Source organism: Ovis aries, chromosome 4 (assembly GCF_016772045.2).
Source record: "Ovis aries strain OAR_USU_Benz2616 breed Rambouillet chromosome 4, ARS-UI_Ramb_v3.0, whole genome shotgun sequence".
Taxonomy (NCBI): Eukaryota; Metazoa; Chordata; class Mammalia; order Artiodactyla; family Bovidae; genus Ovis; species Ovis aries.
This window is the reverse complement of record NC_056057.1, coordinates 118409680-118434130: the sequence shown is the minus strand read 5'-3', so window position 1 is coordinate 118434130 and position 24451 is coordinate 118409680. Positions and strand designations below refer to the sequence as shown.

General features: G+C 52.3%; 1 protein-coding gene across 3 annotated transcripts in view; it reads right to left on the bottom strand.

The window, feature by feature from the left end:
* The window catches only part of DPP6 (dipeptidyl peptidase like 6), a 980810-nt gene that overhangs the window by 65206 nt on the left and 891153 nt on the right, over nucleotides 1-24451 (bottom strand). For all 3 annotated transcript variants that reach the window (XM_027969056.3, XM_027969054.3, XM_027969055.2), the window contains exons 11-12: nucleotides 6238-6361; nucleotides 4554-4592 (exon numbers count right to left, since the gene is read on the bottom strand). In XM_027969056.3, coding sequence (XP_027824857.2) covers nucleotides 4554-4592; nucleotides 6238-6361 — 163 coding nt within the window. The remainder of the gene's footprint in view (nucleotides 1-4553; nucleotides 4593-6237; nucleotides 6362-24451) is intronic.

The window sequence follows — 24451 nt, the reverse complement described above, 5'->3', positions numbered from 1 at the left end:
CATTGATTAAGTCTATAAACTGCTTCATCTGGTTTCCAGAGGTTGAACCAGGATAAAACATGTCTTGAGATACACTTCCTGTGTTATTTCCAACAGGGGTAAATTCTATGTGGGGCCTTTTCTTGCCTTGGGAATCACGTGTCAAACCTCCAGCTTCCTAAAAGAAAGTGAGGACTTCAGAGACGACAGCTCAGCACTCGGGAAGTACAAGTCAGGCTCCCCACTTACCTGGGGCCGTGGAATCCAGGGTGCCCTGAAAAATCCTCCAGGGATGTTTGCTAAACCGTTTAAAAAACTGAAATAGAGTTGATTTACAATGTCGTGTTAGCTTCAGGGGCATAGCAAAGTGATTCAGTTATGTGTGTGTGTATCTGTACACACATATATATATTTCAGCTTCTCTTCTATTATAGGTTTTATTACAGGACAGTGAACATAGGTACTTCTGCTGTTCAGTTGACTTCAGTCACTCAGGTGTGTCCAACTCTTTGTGACCGCATGGACTGCAGCACGCCAGGCCTCCCTGTCCATCACCAACTCCCAGAGCTTACTCAAACTCATGTCCATTGAGTCGGTGATGCCATCCAACCATCTCATCCTCTGTTGTCCCCGTCTCCTCCTGCCCTCAATCTTTCCCAGCATCAGGGTCTTTTTAAATGAGTCAGCTCTTCGCATCAGGTGGCCAAAGTATTGGAGGTCTTTGTTATTTTATATACAGAAGGAGGTATATGTTAATCCCAAACTCCTAACTTATCTCCACCCCCTTCGATAAACATAAATTTGTTTTCTATGTCTGTGAGTCTATTTCTGTTTTGTAAAAAAGTTTGTTTCCATCATCCAAGGAGTTAACGATCATAATTCTGAAGAAGCACAAACCTGATCTTGCCTAAAAATGGATTCTATTCTTTCCATCCTTTGACCTTTTATTCAATAAATTCCACCTCATACTGAATAGCCCACCACGGAGACAAGAAAAAAGAAAGGAAACAAGCCCAGCAAACAAAGACGGCGCCCGTGTGTGCTACGACGTGGGAGGGAGCACAGTGTTCTCTGGGTCTCACTGAGCTTCTCAGCCGCTGTCGAAGGAGCGGGCCGTTCCCCACGCCCATTCGGTAGGAGGCGCGTATTTCCCCGGACCCTCTGTCACTGCTGGCTTCTCAGGGGGCTCAGAGGTATGGAATCCGCCTGCTAATTCAGGAGACTCGGGTTCTAGCCCTGGGTCGGGAAGATCCCCTGGAGGAGGGAATGGCAACCCACTCCAGTATTCCTGCCTGGGAAATTCCACGGGCAGAAGAGCCTGGAGGGCCACAGTGCACGGGGTTGCAAACAGTCGGACACAGCTACGCACGCACGCACTGTCTCTTTCCATGGAGACAAAACCAGCATTCCCAGTTTTCCCTGGGGGAGAATTCCAGGCTGGACTCAAAGCCAGCGCCTGGAGCGTGTGCCTGCATCTTGGTTTGCCCCCCACCCTAAAAGCTGAGGAGTCCTGCTCAGTGCCCAGCCACACCCCCTCAGGATGGTGGTCGCCTGGATGGGCAGAAAGGGATTTTGCTTTGGGGGGCGACACCCTAGCCTCTGTGAAGCTGCAGCTTGAAGGTTTCCAATTAGTCGGCCGCAACATACATTTTCTGATTTGAGGAGATCCACGCTGAGGCGGAGGGGAACAAATGGTAAATAAACCCCAGCTGGCAGGAGGAGAACTCATTTCCCCGTGGTGAATGAACACATGCAAATGTGATATGCCCAGAGAAATAAACCAACATGTGATTAAAGTGACATTTAATCTTCATGAATATTTGCAATAAAATGAAACCTCTAATCTGCAAATATTTATTTTTCTATTTAGAGTTGGAAGCATGGTATTTAAAAATAGAGGTGACAGAAAAACCCAGCAGTAAATCTGGCTTTTTACAGGCACTTTTATTTGCCAACCGCAGGATGGATACCACAATACTGCATCCGTTTTCTGGGGGGGGGGGGAACTGTCTGCACTTTTGGCAGAGAAAATTACTATGAGTAAATGTAATAAATAATTAATCCTGGCCCGAAGCCTTGCTTTTACACTGAGAAGGCCCCATGCATTGCCATGTCATCTTCACATCCATCCTGGGAACATTCCTCGGCAGGAAGGGGGGAGACCAGACTTTGAGCCTCGCTGAAACCTGGTTTCTGACACAGCAGACGTATCTTTAGTGGGAAAGCGCAATGACTTTTGACCAGGAGTGTGCTTCAGTCCGACTCTGCGACTCCAGGGACTGCAGCCTGCCGGGCTCCTCTGTCCATGGGACTTCCTAGGCAAGAACACTGGAGTGGGTTGCCATTTCCTCCTCCAGGGGATCTCCCCGAGCCAGGGATCGAACTGGGAAGGCAGGGGTGAGAAGGGGACCCTCTGACCCTGACTTCCCCACAGCGCTCAGCCCATGAGGAGACAAACTGCACCCCACTTCAGTTAAGTCCATCCCCCCTCCTCCGGCTCAGACACGAACTGCCCATGGAGGGAGGTCTGGCCCCCCGCACCTCCGCTCCCCACCTGCGATGGCCAGGCCCTTCCACGCCCCAGGCACAGAGTCTAAGACTCCACCACATTCCCCTCTTTGGGACCCAGACATCCTCTCCCTGTCTTCACTGAGACATCACGGAGACTGCTACTCCAGCAGACTCATTCCTTACAAAGTCGAGGATGACACAAACGGAAACATGTTCACTGAAGCAAGCCCTCCGCAGCTTCGGGCGCGCTCGTGATGTGGCTCACGCCCTGGCGGGTTTCCTTCTCCTCGGGGGGAGCCCGGAATCCACTAGCTGCTCCTCCGCCTCCAGCTCGGCAACTGCTGCAGCCCCCACGCAGCCTCCCGCTTCCTGACTCTGTCATCCCGGGCATCTCAGGGACCTGGAGTAACATGGCGGGCGGCCCCTGTCACTCGGCGCTGTGCCCTCCGCAGCATGACCCACACCAGCCGCAGGGCAGGATGCCGTCACTGAAGAGCAAAGCGTGCTTTGTCTACCCGGCGGCACGTTGTTCAGCCGTGAAGCAAGTGGAAGCAGTGGACGTGAGTTTTTGAGATCCACAAAGCGAGGTGTCTGGCACGATCTCATACTAGTGGAACAGATGACTTTACGCAGATAATGAATTTCTTCTCCGACTCTTTCGCTTCAACCACTTGGGCATTTTGTGTGATTTTAAGAGGCACGTCGTAACATTACGTCTGGGGCTTGCGCTCGCCTTATCGGTCCAGGCGGCACTCAAGAACTCCTCAGCTCCCCAGCGAGTACTTGATGACGCCTGAGCACAGTCTCATGATGGGTATCTCCTAGCGGGGACCTGGCATTCAAAGTTGGACACAGGAAGCAAGCGGCTACACGAGTGGTCCGCTTCCGCGTCAGGCGGGCCCAGGGCAGGACATGGGTGTCTCTAAAGCATCGCTCCTTCGATGAGGCTGCCGCCCTCCCCTGAGATGACTGATGGAGGCGAGGCCAGGCGCTGACTCCGCAGGTCACACGGTGCGCGGAGCTTCTGGGATGTCCCTGGAGAGCCACTGTGGACAGCCCAGCTTCAGTCATTCTCCACGAACGGACTCTACCCTGTCAATAGAGAGGTGCGCCTCTGCCGGCCCCACCGTGATCCTGAGACTCAGATCCAGTTTGATAGAATTTTCAGACGATTTTCATTCCATTCGGTAGGACAAGAAGGAAGAGAGCTTCCAAAACCTTCCACGTGTGCTTTCTAACGTCAGGCTGTGCAACAAGAAAAAAGTAACCGAAGCAAGAAAGCACCAGTGCGAGGGTTTTATTTTTTGTGGGAGTTGAACTTTTTTGTTGGAGTGACTGACTGCAGATCTCATCTGATAGCCTCCAGTTCCTCAGGCCTGCTTCACCTGCACCTCTTAGCTGAGTCGGGGACAGAAATCCATGGAAGACTCAGCGGACCTGTCCGGAGTACCCCCAGCTTGAAGGAGGCTTCTTTGAACCAGGCTGAGAAAATCAGGGACATCAGCCATGTTTCATTTTCTTTCACTAAAGTGGGCCTCCCAGGTGGCTCAGTGGTAAAGAACCTGCCTGCCAGCGCAGGAGATGCAGGTTCGATCCCTGGGTTCGGAAGATCCCCCGAAGGAGGAGACGACATCCCACTCCCGGATGCTTGCCTGGAGAGTCCCAGGGACAGAGGAGCCTGGCAAGCTACGGTCCATGGGGTTGCAAAGAGTTGGACATGACCGACCGACTAAGCACAGGTTAAATCCAGGCAACTCGTGTGGCTCGTCCGCGGTACACTGGAGGGACACCCCGAGACCTGAGAACCCCGCACGGCCCAGGAAGGCTCTTGCAGCCCCTCCCACAGAGCCCACGGCTCTCCAGCCCTGCTGGGCTTCCCGGGGCGGGGGATGAGGGGTGCTGCGCGGCCCTACCGCCACACGGAACCTCGCGCACGAGCGTGTGTGTGTTCCTGGAGCTTCCTGTAGGGTTTAATGTCAGAAGCCATGTTGTAACACCTGGGGAAGGAGGACTTGGTGGCTGGTGGGGACGGCGAGTGTGGGGTTTACACACGGAATAGTTACCTGTCTGTGCAGCCAGGCTTCACTTTCATCCTCGTGTTTCTGAAACGAAATAAGAGCGTTGGAGGAAGGCGTCTGTGCGCATCTCGGGTCTCTGATCGGTGGTGCAGAAGCAGTCTGGCTCCCTCGGCGGGGGCCGCACAGGCTCGGGAGGAGGCTGGCTGCTCTCTGCCTCGTCTGGTGCCGCGGCTCAGAGCTGAGCGCGCGTGTCCTCGAGCACGGAAGACGTCACTCTCCCGGCCATGAGGACAGACAGCCGGGGTGAGAATCCCCTGCAGGACTGCCATTCGGCGGTCACCCCTGACAGGCACGGGCCCATCAGACAGTCGCCCCTGACAGGCACGGGCCCATTTAAAGGCAAGTCTCAAGTGCCTCAGTGTGTGTGTTTGTGTGTCTGTGTGTGTGTGTGGACATGTGTCAAATTTCCAGTTCACAACTCTGAGTAACCCTCGGGACTTAGACCACAGCTGAACAGTCAATCTGAGAACTGTGTGGAAAAACAGAAAGAGAGACGACCAAACCCACCGCACCGGGAGCAGCTGCTCCGCAGCACGCGCCGTGGCCTGTCCCGGGGCCGCTCTGCTCTTCACCTGCAGACTCTGACCGCGGGAAGCAGGACTGTCACTGCGGACCCCACAGGGCCAGGGGCACAGACCCCAGGGCCCCGGGGCACGAGCCGCGCCCGCTCCTCCCTTCCTTCCCCTCAGGAAGCTCATCAGAACAGCCCGGAACCTGCTCCAGACTGGATCACAGACAAAGTAAGTCACCGGCCCGTGGAGGATGCCAGTCCCAGCCACAGCTCCCTGGGACCGTCCTTGGGCTGCGGGGTCAGGCTGTTTGGGGGCATCTCCCTAGTCACAACATGGCTGCTTTGCAAGCCCGTCGCCTCCCCAGTGGGGAAATAAAAATTTAGGGCCCCCCCAAAATAAAAATAAAAGTTTAGGACCAAAAAAGGGTTTCTGAGAGATGAGCCTGGGTTGAGTAGACGTTTCTCGGGGCTCAGGGAGCGTGGAGGACGCAGTCCAGGGCCAGGGAAGTCTGGCTGTGGGTCACTCCTCGATCCTCAGGGGAGCCCGGCCTGCTTATTTACATTTTCATTCCTCCTTGGGCTCCTTCCTTCGCCTCCTCCAACCGCCCACTGAGCCAGCCTGGGGCCGCAGGAACATGGCAGTGACTTGCAGACAGGAGGCTGACTGCCCAGGGGACTGGCTGGCTCTGGCCGGGCTGGGGGCGCCGACGCTGAAAGGGTCAGGCGTGGGTGCAGCGCTGGGCCCTGGGAACGCAGGCCGGGCCACTCCCCTCTCCAGCACCAAGTGGAGGACGGGGAGCAGGCCCCTGTATGGAGTGGCCGGGGGCGAGGTGAACGGAATGGTCACTTCTGGGACCTGGCATCCCCGGGGAAGAGCCCTGAGTCTGTAGCAGTTCTCAAGTCAGCCACCAGGCGGCAGCAAAACGGAGGCCAGAGAGCCTGGACCAGCCAGCGCTCAGCCTGTGTGTGTCTGTGTGTGTTTCTTCCTGCGTGTGTGTGTCTCTCAGTGTGCGTCGGTGTCTCCCTGTGTGTGTCTGCCTCAATGTGTGTGTCTCTGTGTGTGTCTCTCCCTCTGTGTGTGTGTGTGTCTCTCTCTCCCTCTCTCCCACGTGACCCCGACGCCCAGGAAGCGCCCGCCGGCCTGCCCGGCCCCCCTACCTTGGTGCAGACCCCCGTGGTGGCGTCGCAGAGGGTGAGGATGGACACGTTCTGCGCCCGGCTCAGCCAGTTCACGGCGACCTTGGTGCTGGTGGCCCACTTGACCATGGTGATGTAGTACTCCCTGCAACAGAGGGCGGCGCTGAGGGCCCCGGGCTCTGGGCGGCACAGTGCAGAGATGCAGGAGGGAGCCCTACGGGTGGCCGGCAGGACCCGAGCCGGCACCCGCAGCGAGGGAGCGGTGCGCTTCTCTCCGAGCTGCCCCCGAGCTGCGCTCCTGCACTGGCACCTCCCAGCCGCCCCGCCGGGTTCTGTAAGTCGGCGGCGGTGCTGCCTGCTGCCCGGCTTTCCTGCCACAGGGACACTCAGCGCCACGTGGGGAAAGCGGCCAGGACGTCTGAGCCGGGAAGGGCTCCTGGGGTACACCTGTTCCCCCCCCCCCAGGCCCCCGAGGGAGGGAGCCGCGGTGCTCCAGTCCCCAAGTCCCCAGGGCCATTCTCGCTCTATTTAGGGAAACGGGTGCCTCGGCTCTGGGCACGTGGTGGACTTGATCTGATATCTGAGCTGTCACGCATCTGCTTTTACCCAAACCTGAAAACCCCAGACTGTTCTGGGCCACTCTGTACTCAGCCCCTGGGTATTTAATTCAGTTACCCAAAGCCGCCCACGCCCCGCCCCCCCCCATCAGGATTTTTACGAAAAATGTACATTGATGAGTTAGAAGGACATGACAAAATAAGAAAAACAAATAAGCAACTTCACAAAAACACATCCCTCCGCCCGCCCGACTCTATCTGTAATGAGATCTCGTGTTCAGAATGATGACTCCACGTCTGACAAGATCCCTTATCGCTAAAAGGCTGTGCGTTTGCGGGACGATGCCTGCGAGCTGGAAGGAGACCCGGTACGCTCAGTAATTACTGTCGGCAGAAGGATCGAAACAGCCCGGCGCGCTGACACGGCCTTCAGCTAGTCAGGGGATTAAACCGCTGGGCCCCCCACTTCTCAGGACCGTTAGTCACAGCTGTTATTCAACCAAAGCCGAGAGCACACAACGAACACTGCAGGGAGGCCTCTGAGCCAGGGCATCAGCTCCCGCGGGGCAGAGAACGGGCCCCGGGACCCCCCCCCACAGTCCCCGGAAATTTGCTGTGGACATGGTGGAGAGTCGCTCAGCACGGCCCGGCTCTTGCTTTCCCACCGTCTCGGGTTCCGTGAGTTTCTGAAATGCCGCTGCTCCTGTCCCTCGGGCTCCAGGGACCTGGGCCTGCGTGTTTGTTCACGGGACCCACTTTCCCACCCCGCCCTCTGGCGGCTCCGGCTCTGAGAGTCACGTGTCCTTCTGGCAGCTTCCGCGGCTGCCGCTTTGCCGTTGTGTCACTGCTCAAGGCTGGGAGCTGTGTTTGTAACAATAGGATCTCACAGTCTGCCTGGATCTTTGCAGCCAGGAAACATGTACTCAGCTTTGCCCCTTAAAAAGCCACTCAGGTCTGTGCCAGCCCGTGCTGCACACAGAACACTTTGAATTTCCAGTTACACCATAAATGAGCTCTGGTACCTGTCGGACAGACATTGCAGCGAGCCCAGCGACCGAAGGGCCTGTTGGACCTGTTTGATGCAGGCGTTCCTGTTGAGGTGTGATGGAAGGTCACAGAGACAGGCTGCAGAGGTTTGCTATTTAGAAGTGCAACCAAAGAGGTGAGATGAGGCGACTGTAAAGAAACTGGAATTGAAAATGAGAAAATGAAAATGGAAGAAAATTTGGGAAGCTCCCCCAGAAGGCAGAGGAAGGGGTCCCTGCAGGGGAGAGATGGAAGACAGCAGATGGTCCTCACATCTGAGAATCTAAGTGCTTCTCACCGACGAACTGGAGTGATGGGAAGAGATGCAATAGCTGAAAGCACCACAAGACTCCTGCATAGTGCAGACGTGAGCACGCAGAGTAAAGGGTTTTCCAATCCCAGGGAAATTAACAAAACGCCTAAAAATATTCTCATAGAATCTTAGAAGTCTACAGGAAAAGAAATGCCACAACAATCCAGTAACAAGGAAATAAGTCTTGAGAAAAGATACAGATTTATGCTGATCTCAGATTTCTCAGCTAGTTTAAGTCTGTTCTTGTGCAGCTGCTCAGTCATGTCCGACTCTCTGTGACCCCATGGACCGCAGCACTCCAGGCCTCCCTGTCCATCACCAACTCCCAGAGTTTGCTCAAACTCATGTCCATTGAGTTGGTGATGCCACCCAACCATCTCATCCTCTGTCATCCCCTTCTCCTCCTGCTTTCAATTTTTCCCAGCATCAGGGCCTTCTCTAATGAGTCGGCTCTTCGCACCAGGTGGCCAAAGTATTGGAGTTTCAGCTTCAGCATCAGGCCTTCCAATGAATATTCAGGACTGATTTCCTTTAGGATGGACTGGTTGGATCCCCTTGCAGTTCAAGGGACTCTCAAGAGTCTTCTCCAACACCACAGTTCAAAAGCATCAATTCTTTGGCTCTCAGCTTTCTTTATAGTCCAACTCTCACATCCATACATGACTATTGGAAAAACCATAGCTTTGACTAGATGGACCTTTGTTGGCAAAGTAAAGTCTGTGCTTTTTAATATGGTATATAAGTTGCTCATCAGAGAAGGCAATGGCACCCCACTCCAGTACTCTTGCCTGGAAAATCCCATGGACGGAGGAGCCTAGTAGGCTGCAGTCCATGGGGTCGCTAAGAGTAGGACATGACTGAGTGACTTCACTTTCACTTTTCACTTTCATGCACTGGAGAAGGAAATGACAACCTACTCCAGTGTTCTTGCCTGGAGAATCCCAGGGATGGGGGAGCCTGGTGGGCTGCTGTCTATGGGGCCGCACAGAGTCGGACACAACCGAAGTGACTTAGCAGCAGCAATAGCAGGTTGCTAATAGCTTTTCTTCCACGGGGCAAGCATCTTTTAATCTCATGGCTGCAGTCACCATCTGCATCTTTGACACATCTCTGACTGTCTGGATCACAACAAACTGTGCAAAATTCTTCAAGAGATGGGAATACCAGACCATCTTACCTGCCTCCTGAGAAATCTGTATGCAGGTAAAGAAGCAACAATTAGAATCGGACACAGAACAACAGACTGGTTCCAAATTGAGAAAGGAGTATGTCAATATTGTCATCCTGCTTATTTAACTTCTATGCAGAGTACATCATGAGAAACGCTGGGCTGGAAGAAGCACAAGGTGGAATCAAGATTGCTGGGAGAAATATCAATAACCTCAGATATGCAGACGACACCACCCTTATGGCAGAAAGTGAAGAGGAACTAAAGAGCCTCTTGATGAAAGTGAAAGAGGAGAGTGAAAAAGCTGGCTTAAAAGTCAACATTCAAAAAGCGAAGATCATGGCATCCGGTCCCATCACTTCATGGCAAATAGATGCGGAAACAACGGAAGCAGTGACAGACTTTATTTTTTTGGGCTCCAAAATCACTGCAGATGTTGACTGCAGTCATGAAATTAAAAGACGCTTGCTCCTTGGAAGAAAAGCTATGACAAACCTAGACAGCAGATTAAAAACCAGAGACATTACTTTGCTGACTAAGGTGCATATAGTCAAGGCTATGGTTTTTCCAGTGGTCATGAATGGATGTGAGAGCTGGACCATAAAGAAGGCTACGTGCCAAAGAATTGATGCTTTTGAACTGTGGTGTTGGAGAAGACTCTTGAGAGTCCCTTGGACTGCAAGGAGATCAAACCAGTCCATCCTAAAGGAAATCAGTCCTGAATATTCATTGGAAGGCCTGATGCTGAAGCTGAAGCTCCAATACTTTGGCCACCTGATGCGAAGAACTGACTCATTAGAGAAGGCCCTGATGCTGGGAAAAATTGAAAGCAGGAGGAGAAGGGGACAACAGAGGATGAGATGGTTGGAGGGCATCACCAACTCAATGGACATGAGTTTGAGCAAGCGCTGGAAGTTGGTGAAGGAGAGGGAAGCCTGGCGTGCTGCAGTTCCATGGGGTCACAAAGAGTCGGACACAACTGAGTGACTGAACTGAACTCTCACATCTATATGTGACTACTGGAAAAACCATAGCTTTGACTAGAAGGACCTTTGTCGGCAAAGGTGTTTTAAGCCTAATGGTATTTAATACCTCAATGAGCTTTTAATAACCCGTATCTTCGTGTTTAAAGCATGTCTTCTACTTGAATATACCCCTTATTAAAAGCTATTCAAAATTAAAGGCTTAAAATGAAAAGCTTCACGTCTAGGAAGATCGTGTCTGATACCAATCCATTCACAGCCAGTCCTAAACTACTACCAATCTGATGATAAATTTGAATGCAAATATCAGAAGTGATTATTAAGTGATAAAATGATATAAAAGAAACACTGGGTGACTATTTCATAGAATTATAAACATTTCGTAAATCTAGAAAGATTAAAAACAAAGATAGCAGCCATCACAGATGATTAATGTTATACTTAAGACACAAACATGCTACCTCCCTGGAAACTAAAGGAAACTAAACATAAGAAACTTTCAAAATAATTATCAGCCCAGGGATGCTTGAACTGACAGTATTCGAGCTCCATGAGGGCAGTGCTCCACCTATGGTCGATACTTAATACATTTTAAAGAAATGAACTTATTTCTAACAGAAAGATCAATGAACTTCTTTTTTTGAGAGGGGGCAGCTAATACAATAATACTAAAGTTCACATGTAAGAAGAAATGAATGAAACTGACGAGATAGTTTACAGGAAGACTGATGAGAAGGGATTTATTGCTAATGATACAGAGTAGCTATAGACTCTGTAACTGATATAACCCTCAGTAGATCCATCATGATGGGCAGCCTTAAGTCACAAGGGTTTATATTAGAACAGAATAGTTTATCTAAGAATTTAATATTTAATAATATTAAACTGTCATCCCAAATCAGTGGGGAAAGGAAGACTGATAACAATAAATGGTGCCGGGAAAATGATTATTTAAAAAAATGAGCAAATAAAGAACAAGGGTGCATTTCTAGATAAAAACATCAGGAAAATTTATCAAAATACTCAGAACAGTTACCTGTGGGTAGTGAGATGGCAAGCGATTATAACGCAGAGATGATTTTTTAAATAGGAAAAAGGTTATTAAGGATAACTGGAAGTTTCCAATGTGAGTGGATGGATCCATCACATTTATTTCTGTCTTCTCTCCCCAGAAACACAATCACGATGATAATGAAGGAATAAAGCAGGTGTACACTCACATAAAGATTACAGGAACGGTTTCACCACATTTCAGACATGAGTCTTGAGGGATGAGGCTGGTTGAAGAAGCAGCAGATTGAAACACCTCCAGAGTCAACCCCAGAGAGAATGTGGGGACCTGGAGGTTGAGTACAGTCAGTATGGGGTTGGGAAATGCGGCTGAACAGGAGTGCCATCTGGGAGTGTCTGGATGAGACAGATGGTGCAAAAGAAAACAGAGAAACCTGACCCACATTTAGACACGTGAGTTCATCCAAATATCTTTCGGGGAGTGGGGTGGGGGGAAGACATAATTCTCAGAGGAATGAGGGTCAGACTGACATCAGGTTTGTCAGAAGCAACACTGGACATGAGATGGAATTATAGCCCCAAAATGAGGGACAGTGGTTTTCAAACTGCAATCCTACATACAACTAAGCTTTTCAACAGACGTGAGACAGACATTTAAAATATCGCAGAACTCAGAAAGTTTGCCTCCCATAGTTCTTTCTTAGGAAAGCATCTGGAGGGTGTACTCCAGACGAAAGTGGAAGTAAATCAAGAAAGAAGGTGATGTGAGACCAACGCGGAGAGCAGTGAGGGGGTCTCCCCGGGTGGCACAGGGCTGACGTGAAAAAGAACAATGAGCCCGGACTAGTGTTGGGGTGGTGGAGCGGTCTTGCTGGGATGCAAGTGGGAAGGAGGCAGAGCAACGGGATACCTAGAATCTGGGGGAAAATGGTGAGGGTGTGATAAGATAAAATAGCTCAAATAAAAACAAAGGCAATTTAAAACTCGGGGAAAAACAAAAAGCTGAACAGAAAAGAGACACAGTCATAGGGTGCTACTCAGCGCTACCAAGACAGACAATTACTTATGGTAAAGTTATGCTGTTTATTGATTGTAGTCCTTCAGAATCAGCCTACAGATAAATAAGGAAAGTTTGGGTTCGGGGAAGAATGCAAATGGCATCAACTTCAGGGATATAAAAATATTAAAAAGACAGAATTTTCTAGGTGGGAGGGGCAGAGAATGGACCTGTAGGAAAGGGCAGGACTTTCAGATCCATTTTACCAAGTGGGTTGTTAAAAATTCTTGCCTGCAGTTAATGTGATACGAAAGAAACTTGTAAGAGTACTGTTTCAGCTTATAAAGGTAACCAGTAGAGAAAATAAAATGCATATATACTATATATAGGGCTTCCCTGACAGCTCAGTTGGTAAAGAATCTGCTTGCACTGCAGGAGACACTGGTTTGATTCCTGGGTCGGGAAGATCCCCTGGGGAAGGGAAAGGCTACCCCTTCCAGTATTCCGGCCTGGAGAATTCCATGGACTGTATAGTCCAAGGGGTCGCAAAGAGTTGGACACAACTGAGTGACTTTCACTTCACACATATATATTCACCTACTCACACACACACTCACACACACACACACACACACACACAGATGGGCTTCCGGGTGGCTCAGTGGTAAAGAATCTGCCTGCCAATGCAGGAGACGCGAGAGTCGCAGATTTGATCCCTGGGTCAGAAGATCCCCTGGAGAAGGAAATGGCAACGCACTCTAGTTTTCTTGCCTGGAGAATCCCATGGACAGAGGAGCCTGGCTGGATTCAGTCCATGGGGTCGCAAAGAGTCAGACACGACTGAGCATGCACGTGTATACATACTGCCACCTGCAAGAAGCGTGGGTGTGGGTGGAGATGGGGGGCAGTCTCCTGGGCCCTGAGGGTGGCCTGCGGCACCCGCTGTTGCCCCTGCACTCGGGGAGGCTGGGCCTGTCCAGAGAGAGATAGCCAGAGCAGACTGCTGACCCTGGGCCCTGGAGGAGAAGCAGTCTCTGCCCCCCGCGTTTAATGACCAGAGTCAGTGGTCCTCAGGTGGGGGCTCCAGACCAGCAGCACCTGGGGAGTGTTGGAAACACAAACTGAATCTGAGACTCTGGTTGCGGCTGAGGCACCTAACTGGTGCCCCAGTTTGGGATCCACCAAACTAAGTGAGCCAAGTGATTCTGGTGGGCAGACCAGCTGGTGATGCATCCAGGCTCCATATGATCATCTCTGCCTCTACTTCTGCTCTCCCTAGACATTCTCTGAGTTAATAAGTGAACTGGTAGGCAGATAAGGTCCTAAGGAATAAAGAGAAACCTGGTCACAGTTCAAGGAGAGGAGAAAATAGCATTTGAACTGTGGAAAGTTCTGAAAGAGATGGGAACACCAGACCACCTGACCTGCCTCTTGAGAAACCTATATGCAGGTCAGGAAGCAACAGTTAGAACTGGACATGGAACAACAGACTGCTTCCAAATAGGAAAAGGAGTACGTCAAGGCTGCATATTGGCACCTTGCTTATTTAACTTTTACGCAGAGTACATCATGAGAAATGCTGGGCTGGATGAAGCACAAGCTGGAATCAAGAGTGCTGGGAGAAATACGAATAACCTCAGATACGCAGATGACATCATCTTATGGCAGAAAGCAAAGAAGAACTAAAGAGCCTCTTGATGAAAGTGAAAGAGGAGAGTGAAAAAGTTGGCTTAAAACTCAACATTCAGAAAACGAAGATCATGGCATCTGGTCCCGTCACTACATGGCAAATAGATGGGGAAACAATGGAAACACTGACAGACTTTATTTCCGGGGGGCTCCAAAATCACTGCAGATGGTGACTGTAGCCATGAAATTAAAAGACACTTGCTTCTTGGAAGAAAGGTTATGACCAACCTAGACAGCATATTAAAAAGCAGAGACATTACTTTGCCAACAAAGGTCTCTCTAGTCAAAGCTATGGTTTTTCCAGTAGTCATGTATGGATGTGAGAGTTGGACCATAAAGAAACCTGAGCACCAAAGAATTGATGCTTTCGAACTGTGGTGTTGGAGAAGATTCTTGAGAGTCCCTTGGACTGCAAGGAGATCCAACCAGTCCATCCTAAAGGAAATCAGTCCTGAATATTCATTGGAAGGCCTGATGCTGAAGCTGAAACTCCAATACTCTTGCCACCTGATGGGAAGAACTGACTCATTGGAAAAGACCTTGATGTTGGGAAAGATTGAAGGTGGGAGGAAAAGGGGATGACAGAGGATGAGATGGTTGGATGGCATCACTGACTCAATGGACATGAGTTTGAGCAAGCTCCGAAGTTGGTGATGGACAGGGAGGCCTGGCATGCTGCAGTCCATGGGGTTGCAAATAGCTGGACACGACTGAGCGACTGAATTGAACTGAACTGAATCTAAGAACGTGAGATGGAGCTGGGCTTCGAGAGACACCAGAGTTGATCCAATGTCGAGATGCAGTGGGACACAGAAGCATTTCGATAATCACAGAAAACAGAAAATCATGCTTCAAGGGCTGGACAAATTGTCTTTTAAAAAGAACATGAAACCAAATGATTAACAGGATGCAAAAGTTCCTGGGAGAAATGCCACCGGTTTTCTTTATTCTAAAGTGCTTTATCTGCCCACAAATACTGTCATTCATTCAAAGAGCATTTACTTAGGGCTCAGTGTGGACACGGTTCCAGATGCTGGCATGCAGAGGCCCAAAGCCTGGTTGTAGGGGAGCTCCCTATTTGTGGGGAGACAGAGAACCCCCAAATTTCAGTACAGGGTGAGGACTGCCCTGAGAGGAGGAACCATGTGGGAGCTGGAGTCGCTGAAACAGCACAGCTTGGCCGAGAAAATTCCACAGCCTCCTCACGAATCTCCAGCCAGATGGGCCTTCAAGTCAAAACACAGCGACCCCTCCTGCCGAGCAGTGTATGAATTTTTTATTAGTCCATTTGTTTCCCGTAAAATATTAATAGAGCAGTGTCTCCCACGCAGGGACTAATGTGCCTTGTCGCTTCTCGGTATTGCGAGTTCTGGCGGAGGTTCTGACAGTCATGCGGCAGCAAAGGCCAGTGGGGGCGAAAGGCCTGCTGATCCAGCGAAATCAGGGGCCTGCGACTGATGCTGGCGTTTCCAGTGAGGGTCGGCCCCTGCGTGAGGCTGGAGCGAAAAATACTTTGAGAGGACAGTTTTAAAACAAGGAAGATGGTAACAGAAAGCATCACTGAACAAACGGAAACGACATCAAATAACAAACACTCCTGTGATCAAGTATACGGCTCCACACCTGAGCCCTGGGAGCAGCCTCTTAATTGCACAAAAATACCTGCAGGTGGACTGCACTTTGCAAGATATGAGGTTGCGACGGTAAGACAAGTGACTATCTGATGTAGACTTCCGTAATTTCACTTTTAAAAATAAGTCTGTTTATTTGTTTCTGTCTGTGCTGAGTCTTCGCTGCCGCACAGCTTTCTTCAGTTGTCATGCGTGGGGGCTGCGCTCTAGTCGGGATACACGGGCTTCTCACTGTGGCGTCTTCTCTTGTCGCAGAGCACGGGCTCCAGGGACTTCAGGAGCTGCAGTGCACACACTCACAGTTGTGACTCGCAGGCGCCAGGGCACAGCCTCCATACTCGTGGCTCTCACACGCAGGCTCTGATGCTCCCCGGCACATGGGATCTTCCTGGACCAGGCATTGAACCCGTGTCCCCTGCGCTGGCAGGCAGATTCTTTACCACAAAGCCACCAGGGAGGCCCCAGAATTTTGCTTTCAACATAGGAAGAGACCACGTGAGCTTTCCTTTCCATCTGAGGTGCTGGCCGCACTGCAGGGCTGGCTGCTAAGATGAGGAGGAGAGCATGGGCTATTCTGCTCTGCCGAAATCTGCCAAACAAGACTCAGTCCCTGCATATATAGGGACAGGGTCTTCAGAATGATCTCGCTTCCCTTTAAACACAAACCACAACCATGGAGAACACGTGTTCTTCACCAGAAGTTTCTCTTTCTGGACATCCACGACCCGATTTCCAGGATTCTAAAGCATGAGACATTTTGATGGATGAGAACCTAGAAACCTGTGATCAACAGTAACGTTGAGAACCCCCTTTCCAAAGCATCCGTAGAATAAAGAAGCGGCATTTCTCCAGACTGGACCTTCCATATTTCTGCAGTCGCCATGAAGAGCTTCTTGCCCTCATGGGTAACAAAACCACACCCCACTCTGATACCACAAACACAACAGCTGTCCGGCTGTGCAAAGCCCCTTGAACGGCTCCCTGAGATGAAGTCATGTCAATGTCTGGCCAGTTCACTACTTAATACACGAGGTAAACGGAGCGAGGTCTCACTCTGCGGGCATTAGAGTTATGCATTTCTAATTCATCCCCCAAACACCTTCGAATCAAGTTGGAAATCAAATTCAGATGAAACACGTGCCTTCCCACAGTCATTCATATAAAGACAGAAGATTAGAAATATGTTAGTAGGATGGCAGGTTCAGGGATGGAGGTGGTGGGGCAGCATCTTTGATGTGAAAACGACACGGGGCTTTCCTGGTAGCTCAGCAGTAAAGAATCCACTTACAATGCAGGGGACGCGGGTTCGACCCCAGGTCCAGGAAGATCCCCCGTGCCTCAGAGCAGCTAAGCCTGGGCGCTATGATTCCTGAGCCTGCGCTCCAGCGCCTGGGAGCTGCGACTACTGAGCTGGCATGCTGCAGCCCCCGAAGCCCCTGTGCCTAGAGCTGACGCTCTGCAACAGGATAAGGACCACGACGACGAGCCTGTGCGTCACAGCCCCCAACAACTAGAGAAAGCCTGTGCAGACACGGAGACCCAGCACGGCCCAAGCGGAGAAAGAAATGAAATTACCAAAAAAAAAAGGAAAATGACACAGACCTTCCTTTCCAGGCGAAAAACTGCTCCCAAGAAGGGCTTTCCTGCCTTGCTCACACTTCCGAATCACCTGAGGAGGCTTAAAAACCCCCAAACCCAAGCCACACCCCCAGTGGAGAAAACCAGATAGGGCAGAGTTACGGAAATGGTCCTGTGTGTTCCACCTGAGAGGTCAGGCACCAAGTGAAACCCGGCAGATGTGAGAGCTCTGGAACAAGGACACGGGTGGCAGTCAGGGGTCAGGAATCTTGTGTTGGAGCCTTGCTTCTACCCCTAATTAAAAAGCAAAAATCGGCAAGTCAGGTGGTGGTGATGATGGTGGTGAAAGTGCAGGTGTTGGAAGAGGAGCTCGAGGTGACGATGATGACGGCAGAGGTCCTGGTGGGGGTGTTGATGGTGGGGGTGGGGGTGGGGGTGAAAATAGAAACGTGAAACTCGCTCCCTGGTGTCCCACTCTTTGCAACCCCATGGACGATGCAGCCCCTGGGATTCTCCAGGCCAGAATACTGGAGTGGGTAGGTTTTCCCTTCTCCAGGGGATCTTCCCAACCCAGGGATCAAACCCAGGTCTCCTGCATTGCAGGCGGATTCGTTACCAGCTGAGCCACCAGGGAGGAGGTGGTGGTGAATTGTTGATGGGGGTGGCGCTCAGGTCCTCAGGAACGAAGGCCCTGTTTTTCTGATATGTTTCCGTTGCTCTGATGACTTCTGATCCTTATAAAGGCTTGCTCCGGATCCAGTGTGCCAGTCTCCCAGGGAGCCCACACTTCCCACTGACCGGGCAGAAGGAAGCGGCATTTCCTCTCGAGGTTGGACGGGGGTGCATCACAGGTGGAGAGGGTGCAGGAGGAGCCTGGAGGCAGCGGGTGGCGGGGGCGATGCCCTGAGAGTGCCAGCCCCGGGGAACGTGCACAGCTGGAAGCAGTGAGCTGCACACACACACCCGTGTGCTAGGTCTTTACAGAGTTCCGAGAGGAAAAAGAGGCGGCAGGCGCCCACACAGGCAACACACGTCTGCACGTGCGCGTCTGTGTCTATATCCCAGCGCTGTGTACGTAAGCCAAGCACGCACACCGCAGTATGTTTTACCAGCACTGACGGGAGAGAGGCTGCTCAAAGCACATTCTCGGCATTTTAAAGGCCTCTTGAGAAACCTGTATGCAGGTCAGAAAGAAACAGTTAGAACTGGACATGGAACAACAGACTGGTTCCAAATAGGAAAAGGAGTGCGTCAAGGCTGTATATTGCCACCCTGCTTATTTAACTTCTATGCAGAGTACATCATGAGAAACACTGGACTGGAAGAAACACAAGCTGGAATCAAGATTACTGGGAGAAATATCAATAACCTCAGATATGCAGATGACACCACCCTTATGGCAGAAAGTGAAGAGGAACTAAAAATCCTCTTGATGAAAGTGAAAGAGGAGAGTGAAAAAGTTGGCTTAAAGCTCAACATTCAGAAAACGAAGATCACGGCATCTGGTCCCATCACTTCATGGCAAATAGATGGGGAAACAGTGGAAACAGTGTCAGACTTTATTTTTGGGGGGCTCCAAAATCACTGCAGATGGTGACTGCAGCCATGAAATTAAAAGACGCTTACTCCTTGGAAGAAAAGTTATGACCAACCTAGACAGCATATTCAAAAGCAGAGATATTACTTTGCCAACTAAGCTCTGTGTAGTCAAGGCTATGGTTTTTCCAGTAGTCATGGATGGATGTGAGAGTTGGACTGTGAAGAAGGCTGAGCGCCGAAGAATTGATGCTTTTTAACTGTGGTGTTGGAGAATACTCTTGAGAGTCCCTTGGACTGCAAGGAGATCCAACCAGTCCATTCTGAAGGAGACCAGCCCTGGGATTTCTTTGGAAGGACTGATGCTAAAGCTGAAACTCCAGGACTTTGGCCACCTCATGCAAAGAGTTGACTCATTGGAAAAGACTCTGTTGCTGGGAGGGATTGGGGGCAGGAGGAGAAGGGGACGACAGAGGATGAGATGGCTGGATGGCATCACTAACTCGATGGATGTGAGTCTGAGTGAACTCCGGGAGATGGTGATGGACAGGGAGGCCTGGCGTGCTGCGACTCATGGGGTCGCAAAGAGTGGGACACGACTGAAGGACTGAAGTGAACTGAACTGAACTGAAGGGGTGGGGGGGCCGGGCAGGGGGCAGAGAGTGAAACGGACAAGAACAAGTAAAGGAGAGCTCCTGCACTTGACCGAGGACAGCTAGCCCCGCGCGAGGCAGATCTAGGTCTTGGTGCTGGACCGTAAGGCGAACAAACGGACGAGAAACAACAGAAGCGAGCGGTGGGGACGGGGAGAGCCCGCCTGGCCCAAGAGCGTCGGGCACAGGGCACTAGCCTCCCTTCTCAGGCTCCGTGATCAGCCCCACGGCCACCGGACGCAGGACGGGCACCCTAGCCACCGGCTGGACGGCATCTGAATGGCGTGTCTGCAGGAGGAGACACACACACACACACACACACACACGCACACATCAGCGCAGCTCGACGCCAGTTCACAATGACCGCGTCGGGGCTCTGCTGCGCCTTCATTCAACTCCCAACTCAACAGACCCGCAAGGAAAGTAGCAGCGGCGCTCCTTTCATCAGCGCAGCCGGGCTTCCGCGTGAAACTTCGGAAACCGCGGGCCCTGCCGCAGGCGCACTTCCTGGAGAGGCGAGGATCACTGTGCCCCAAGTAACAATCGGCGCCCATCCCTGGGCCCCGTGGCCCAATCCCATTCCCGGTTCTCTGTGGGGAACCCTTTCCCGTGGAGGCCCCGGCTCTGCTCGGCTGTGTGAGCACGCTGTGTGAGCATGGGGCTGCCTCGCCCTCCCTGGCGCTCATCACCCGTGCCCTCCCCCGCCCCCTCCCCCCTGCACGCGGCTACTGAATTGGAGCTGCCCTGGCCCCTGGACCCCGGTCTCTGATGCAGGGGCCGTCATGGGCCCGCCAGAGTGCCTGGCAGACGCGGAAGGCAGTAGGTGTTTTGCCAGGGTGAGGACTGGGGACCCTGGAAGTCAGCCACTCCTCCCCTGCTGGAGAACCCTGCAGGGGAGCTGGGCTGGCTGAGGAGCCACAGCAGAGAGTGGGGGTGCACGGGATGAAGGGGAGCTGACTGACACGGAAACGTTTGCTTCCTCTCGAAGGGCCCTGACCGGTCTGCAGGAAGTGGCCCCTGGCCTTTCGGGACTCTGCATCTCCCTGTGGAGGCCGCGTGGAGGGACAGGTGGGCCTGCCTGGCTTGAGTCCCAGGGCACCTTTCAGGCTCTGTGTGGAGTCAGCTGTGTGCACAGTCGTGTCCGACTCTTTGCGACCCCATGGGCTGCAGCCTGCCAGGCTCCTCTGTCCATGGGATTCTCCAGACAAGAATCCTGCAGTGGGTGCCAGTCCCTGCTCCAGGGGATCTCCCCGACCCAGGGATGGAACCCACGTCTCCTGCGTCTCCTGCATGGGCAGGCAGATTCTTTACCACTAGCACCACCAGGGAAGCTGCAGACCCTGCCTGTAACCTCTGGGTTCTCGGCCCTGCCTCTGTGGAGCAGTAGAGGGGGGCTCACGGCGGGGCTGTGTGAGGCCCCGGGGGACCCAGTCATGTCTGTGAGACACACACCCTGGCTCCTGAGAGAAGGGCAGAGGGAAGGACAAGTGTGAAAACAACACCCAACCAGACAGGCCCACACCTGACCCAGGAGCCGCCCTGCACGCTCCTCCTGGGTCCATACGATCTCCGTCTGTGTCCCCAAGTGGCCAAATCCTGCCTGTGTCCACCCCTCTTCCTCCCCGGATTTCTCAGTCTTTCAGCAAAATTCTGGACAGAACTGATGTCTATCTGGTGGTACTTAACTTTTGACTATTATATATTTCTTTCTTTGTCTATCCTTGCCTAGATCATTGAGGGCATTACATGGGTTTCCATCCTTTTTCCATCCCTCCACAAAGTGTCTTCCTTTTACCTGCTTTAGATTTAGTGACTCTAGTGTTGAAGGTGGAGAAGGCGATGGCGCCCACTCCAGTGCTCTTGCCTGGAAAATCCCATGGACAGAGGAGCCTGGTAGGCTGCGGTCCATGGGGTCGCGAAGAGTCAGACACGACTGAGCGACTTCCCTTTCACTTTTCACTTTCATGCATTGGAGAAGGAAATGGCGACCCACTCCAGTGTTCTTGCCTGGAGAATCCCAGGGACGGGGGAGCCTGGTGGGCTGCCGTCTATGGGGTCGCACAGAGTTGGACACGACTGAAGTGATTTAGCAACAGCAGCAGCAGCAGTGTTGAAGGAGACCAGACTAGGTCACCCCAAAATATGCCTTTTTGACAAGACAATTATTTTGAGCTGAAGACAATTAGGAAGGAGCAAACCCAGCAAAGCCCCCCTGTTTCTGCCTCACGGCGGGAAATAGTCTCCTCTTCCTGGAGGCAGACTCTCACCGGCTCAGAGATGCGCTGGGGAGCCTGAGTGCCCATCTTCCCCACGGGGCCCTCTGGTTCAGGCGCCACCTGCAGCTCTGCCCTGGGGACCCTGCGCCTGCTTCCTCATTCTGGTAACTCTCTCCGAGTTTACCGCTTCCGGTGGACGATGCTGCAAAGGCTGCACTGGGAACCGATGCTTTGAGCTGCTTTGGGTTGAGATGTTTTCCCACGCTACGTGCAGGGCATGTATGAATAAACTGTGCTTCCCTCTTGTTAATCTGTCTTGCTGTGAGGATCCCAGCTGCAAGCCCAGGACGGGTAAATGGTGGTCTCTACAGCGTCCTGTACTGAGAAGGCAGAACGTCAGCAAGGGCCAAGTATCTGTCAAGTTTTGCTTCCAGGGCAACCAAAGAAATCCATATCCACAAGGCTCTTATTGAAACAGGACTTTATCAGCTAATTTTAAACCTAATTTGCCCATTCAGCAAGCCCAGCTAGCACCACGTGCCGGGCCCTGCCCAGAACTGGAGCTTGAGCTTCAAGCGTCACATGTGTGTGCGTGGTCAGTCACTTCAGTTGTGTCCGACTCTTTGTGACCCCCTGGACTGTAGCCCACCAGGCTCCTCTGTCCATGGGATTCTCCAGGCAAGAATACTGGAGTGGGTTGCCATGCCCTTCTCCAGGGGATCTTCCCAACCCAGGGATCCAATCTGCGTCTCCTGCACTGGCAGGTGGGTTCTTCACTTCTGGGCCACCGGGAAAGCCCAGTTTAGGATATCATTTAGAGAGAGATAGAGGATTTATTTGAAACCTGCAAAGAGCAAGTGAGGTCGTGGAGTATCTTCCTGTGCAATGCCTGGCTTGCCTTGCGATGGCCTGGGCAGCCCTGCTGGGGTGGACATCTCACATGGATTTCTGTCTGGTGGTTCAGAGAGCCCCAAGGTTATAGTCAGGGCCCTGAGGGATCTGTAACCCTCAAGCTTGACCTTATATTTCTTGTCAGACTGTCCACAAACACCGAGCTTCTCAACTGTCCCTGGACTGGTTCTAATGCCCTACTGGTTAATTAGTGAGTCAAATAAAACCTCTGACACCTGCTCATTTACCTCCTCTGAGAATCACAACCTGACCAGTTGAAGGGGAGATGTTGGACTGGCAGTTAGAAATGGACCTGAAGTTCTGAGGGCAGGGTGGAGTGCCAGTGGCCAGCAGGCAGGACTCAGGGCACGAGATGGGAGAACCAGCCTGTGCTGCGTGCTCTGTCTAATCTTCATGACACCCACAAGAGTGAGCCCTCAATTGTTCACATGCACCTCCCCCCCTTGCAGATGAGGAACCGGAACGAGGCAGGAGAAGGGGAACTCGCCCCGGAGCACGGAACTGGGATCTGGACCCAGGCGGCGGCTTATGAACCTTCACTCGGAACCAGTGGTTCTCAGTCTTGTCCTGGGGCATCTTCGATGGTCATGCTGGCATCCAGTGGGGAGGGCGGGGATGTGCCTGAAGTCTCTATGATGCAGAAGGCAGCCCCCACTGCAAAGGGTCCCCAGGCCCTGAATGCCGGGGAGAGAAAGCCTCAGACTTGGTGGGGCAGTGGGGGCGCTGCGTCCAGGCTCTGTTCTCAGCACAGCCCCTCTCACGCCTGCAGCCCTCCGCTTGTTGTAATGCTTCCTTCAAGGCCAATCCCTCCTCTGCATAATAACCTCCATATTTCATTCACACTAAATTCTCAGCCTAATGGACGCAAATAATAAATGCTTGCTAAACGGCTGCTCACATTTACTGCGTGATTTCTGACAGATGTGCGCTCACATTGAAAAACCCCAAGACTGTGATGGGGAAGGAGATGAGAAAGCTTGACATGAACACACCACAGGTTACGGGCGCCGGGAAAGCATCGCCGCGTTGAGCTCGGGAAGCTGCAGAGCAGAGGCCTCGAGGCCCGCGTCCCGGCAGCCCTGATGGAGGCTAATTTTTCACTGTCCTTGAAGCTAATCAAGCCTGCGGAAACAGCATCACCAAATGGACTAAACGAGATTTTCAATTAACTCAAACAGATGGCTTAAATTTTCCAGGTGACTTTCCTTATTAATTCAGAGAGAGTGCTGGACCCGGCCCCAGGCGGCCTGACAGGGATGGCGCTGCAGGAAGACAGCGGAGCGCACGGATCTCAGGAGAGAAGAGGAAGCAACGATCGCAGCGTTTCTCCTATCCTGGCAAGAATGTGGGCGGGCATGCGCGCTAAGCCGCTTCAGTAGTGCCCGACTCTCTGCGACCCCATGGACTGTAGCCCGCCAGGCTCCTCTGTCCAGAGGCTTCTCCAGGCAAGAATATCAGAGTGGGTCCTGGTAAGAATAGCATCGCCCAAGTTGATTCCACTCCGGGACACACTGAGGGTCCGATCTCCCAGGAGGGGCCGTCCGAGACGGAGGCCTTGGGACCTGCTGCACGAGTGGGGTGGCCACTCCAGGGCCAGGACGGACAGACAGCCGGGAGGGACAGGCAGAGGGGAGCCCTGGGCTGGGTCTGTCCTCCTGAGGACCAGTGATTTTACACACCCCTGGAGATGGGAGAGCCGAAAGAACCTCAGTGTGTCCTGCAGCGGCTGCAGGCAGATGGGTTCTACCAGGGACAGCAATGAAGCCTCCACAGGAGAAGCCCATGTCGTTAAGGACCAGCAGCTCCAAGCGCCCGTGTGTCCAGCCCTGAGCTGGGCCTGCAGAGGAGCCAGAGTGGCTGAGGCCACTGCACCCGCCCTTCTGGAAGCTGCCAGGAGCTACTAGTAATGCAGAACTCTGTAAATGAATAGGGAAGACCCAGGCTACCGTTAAGGCAACATGTGGG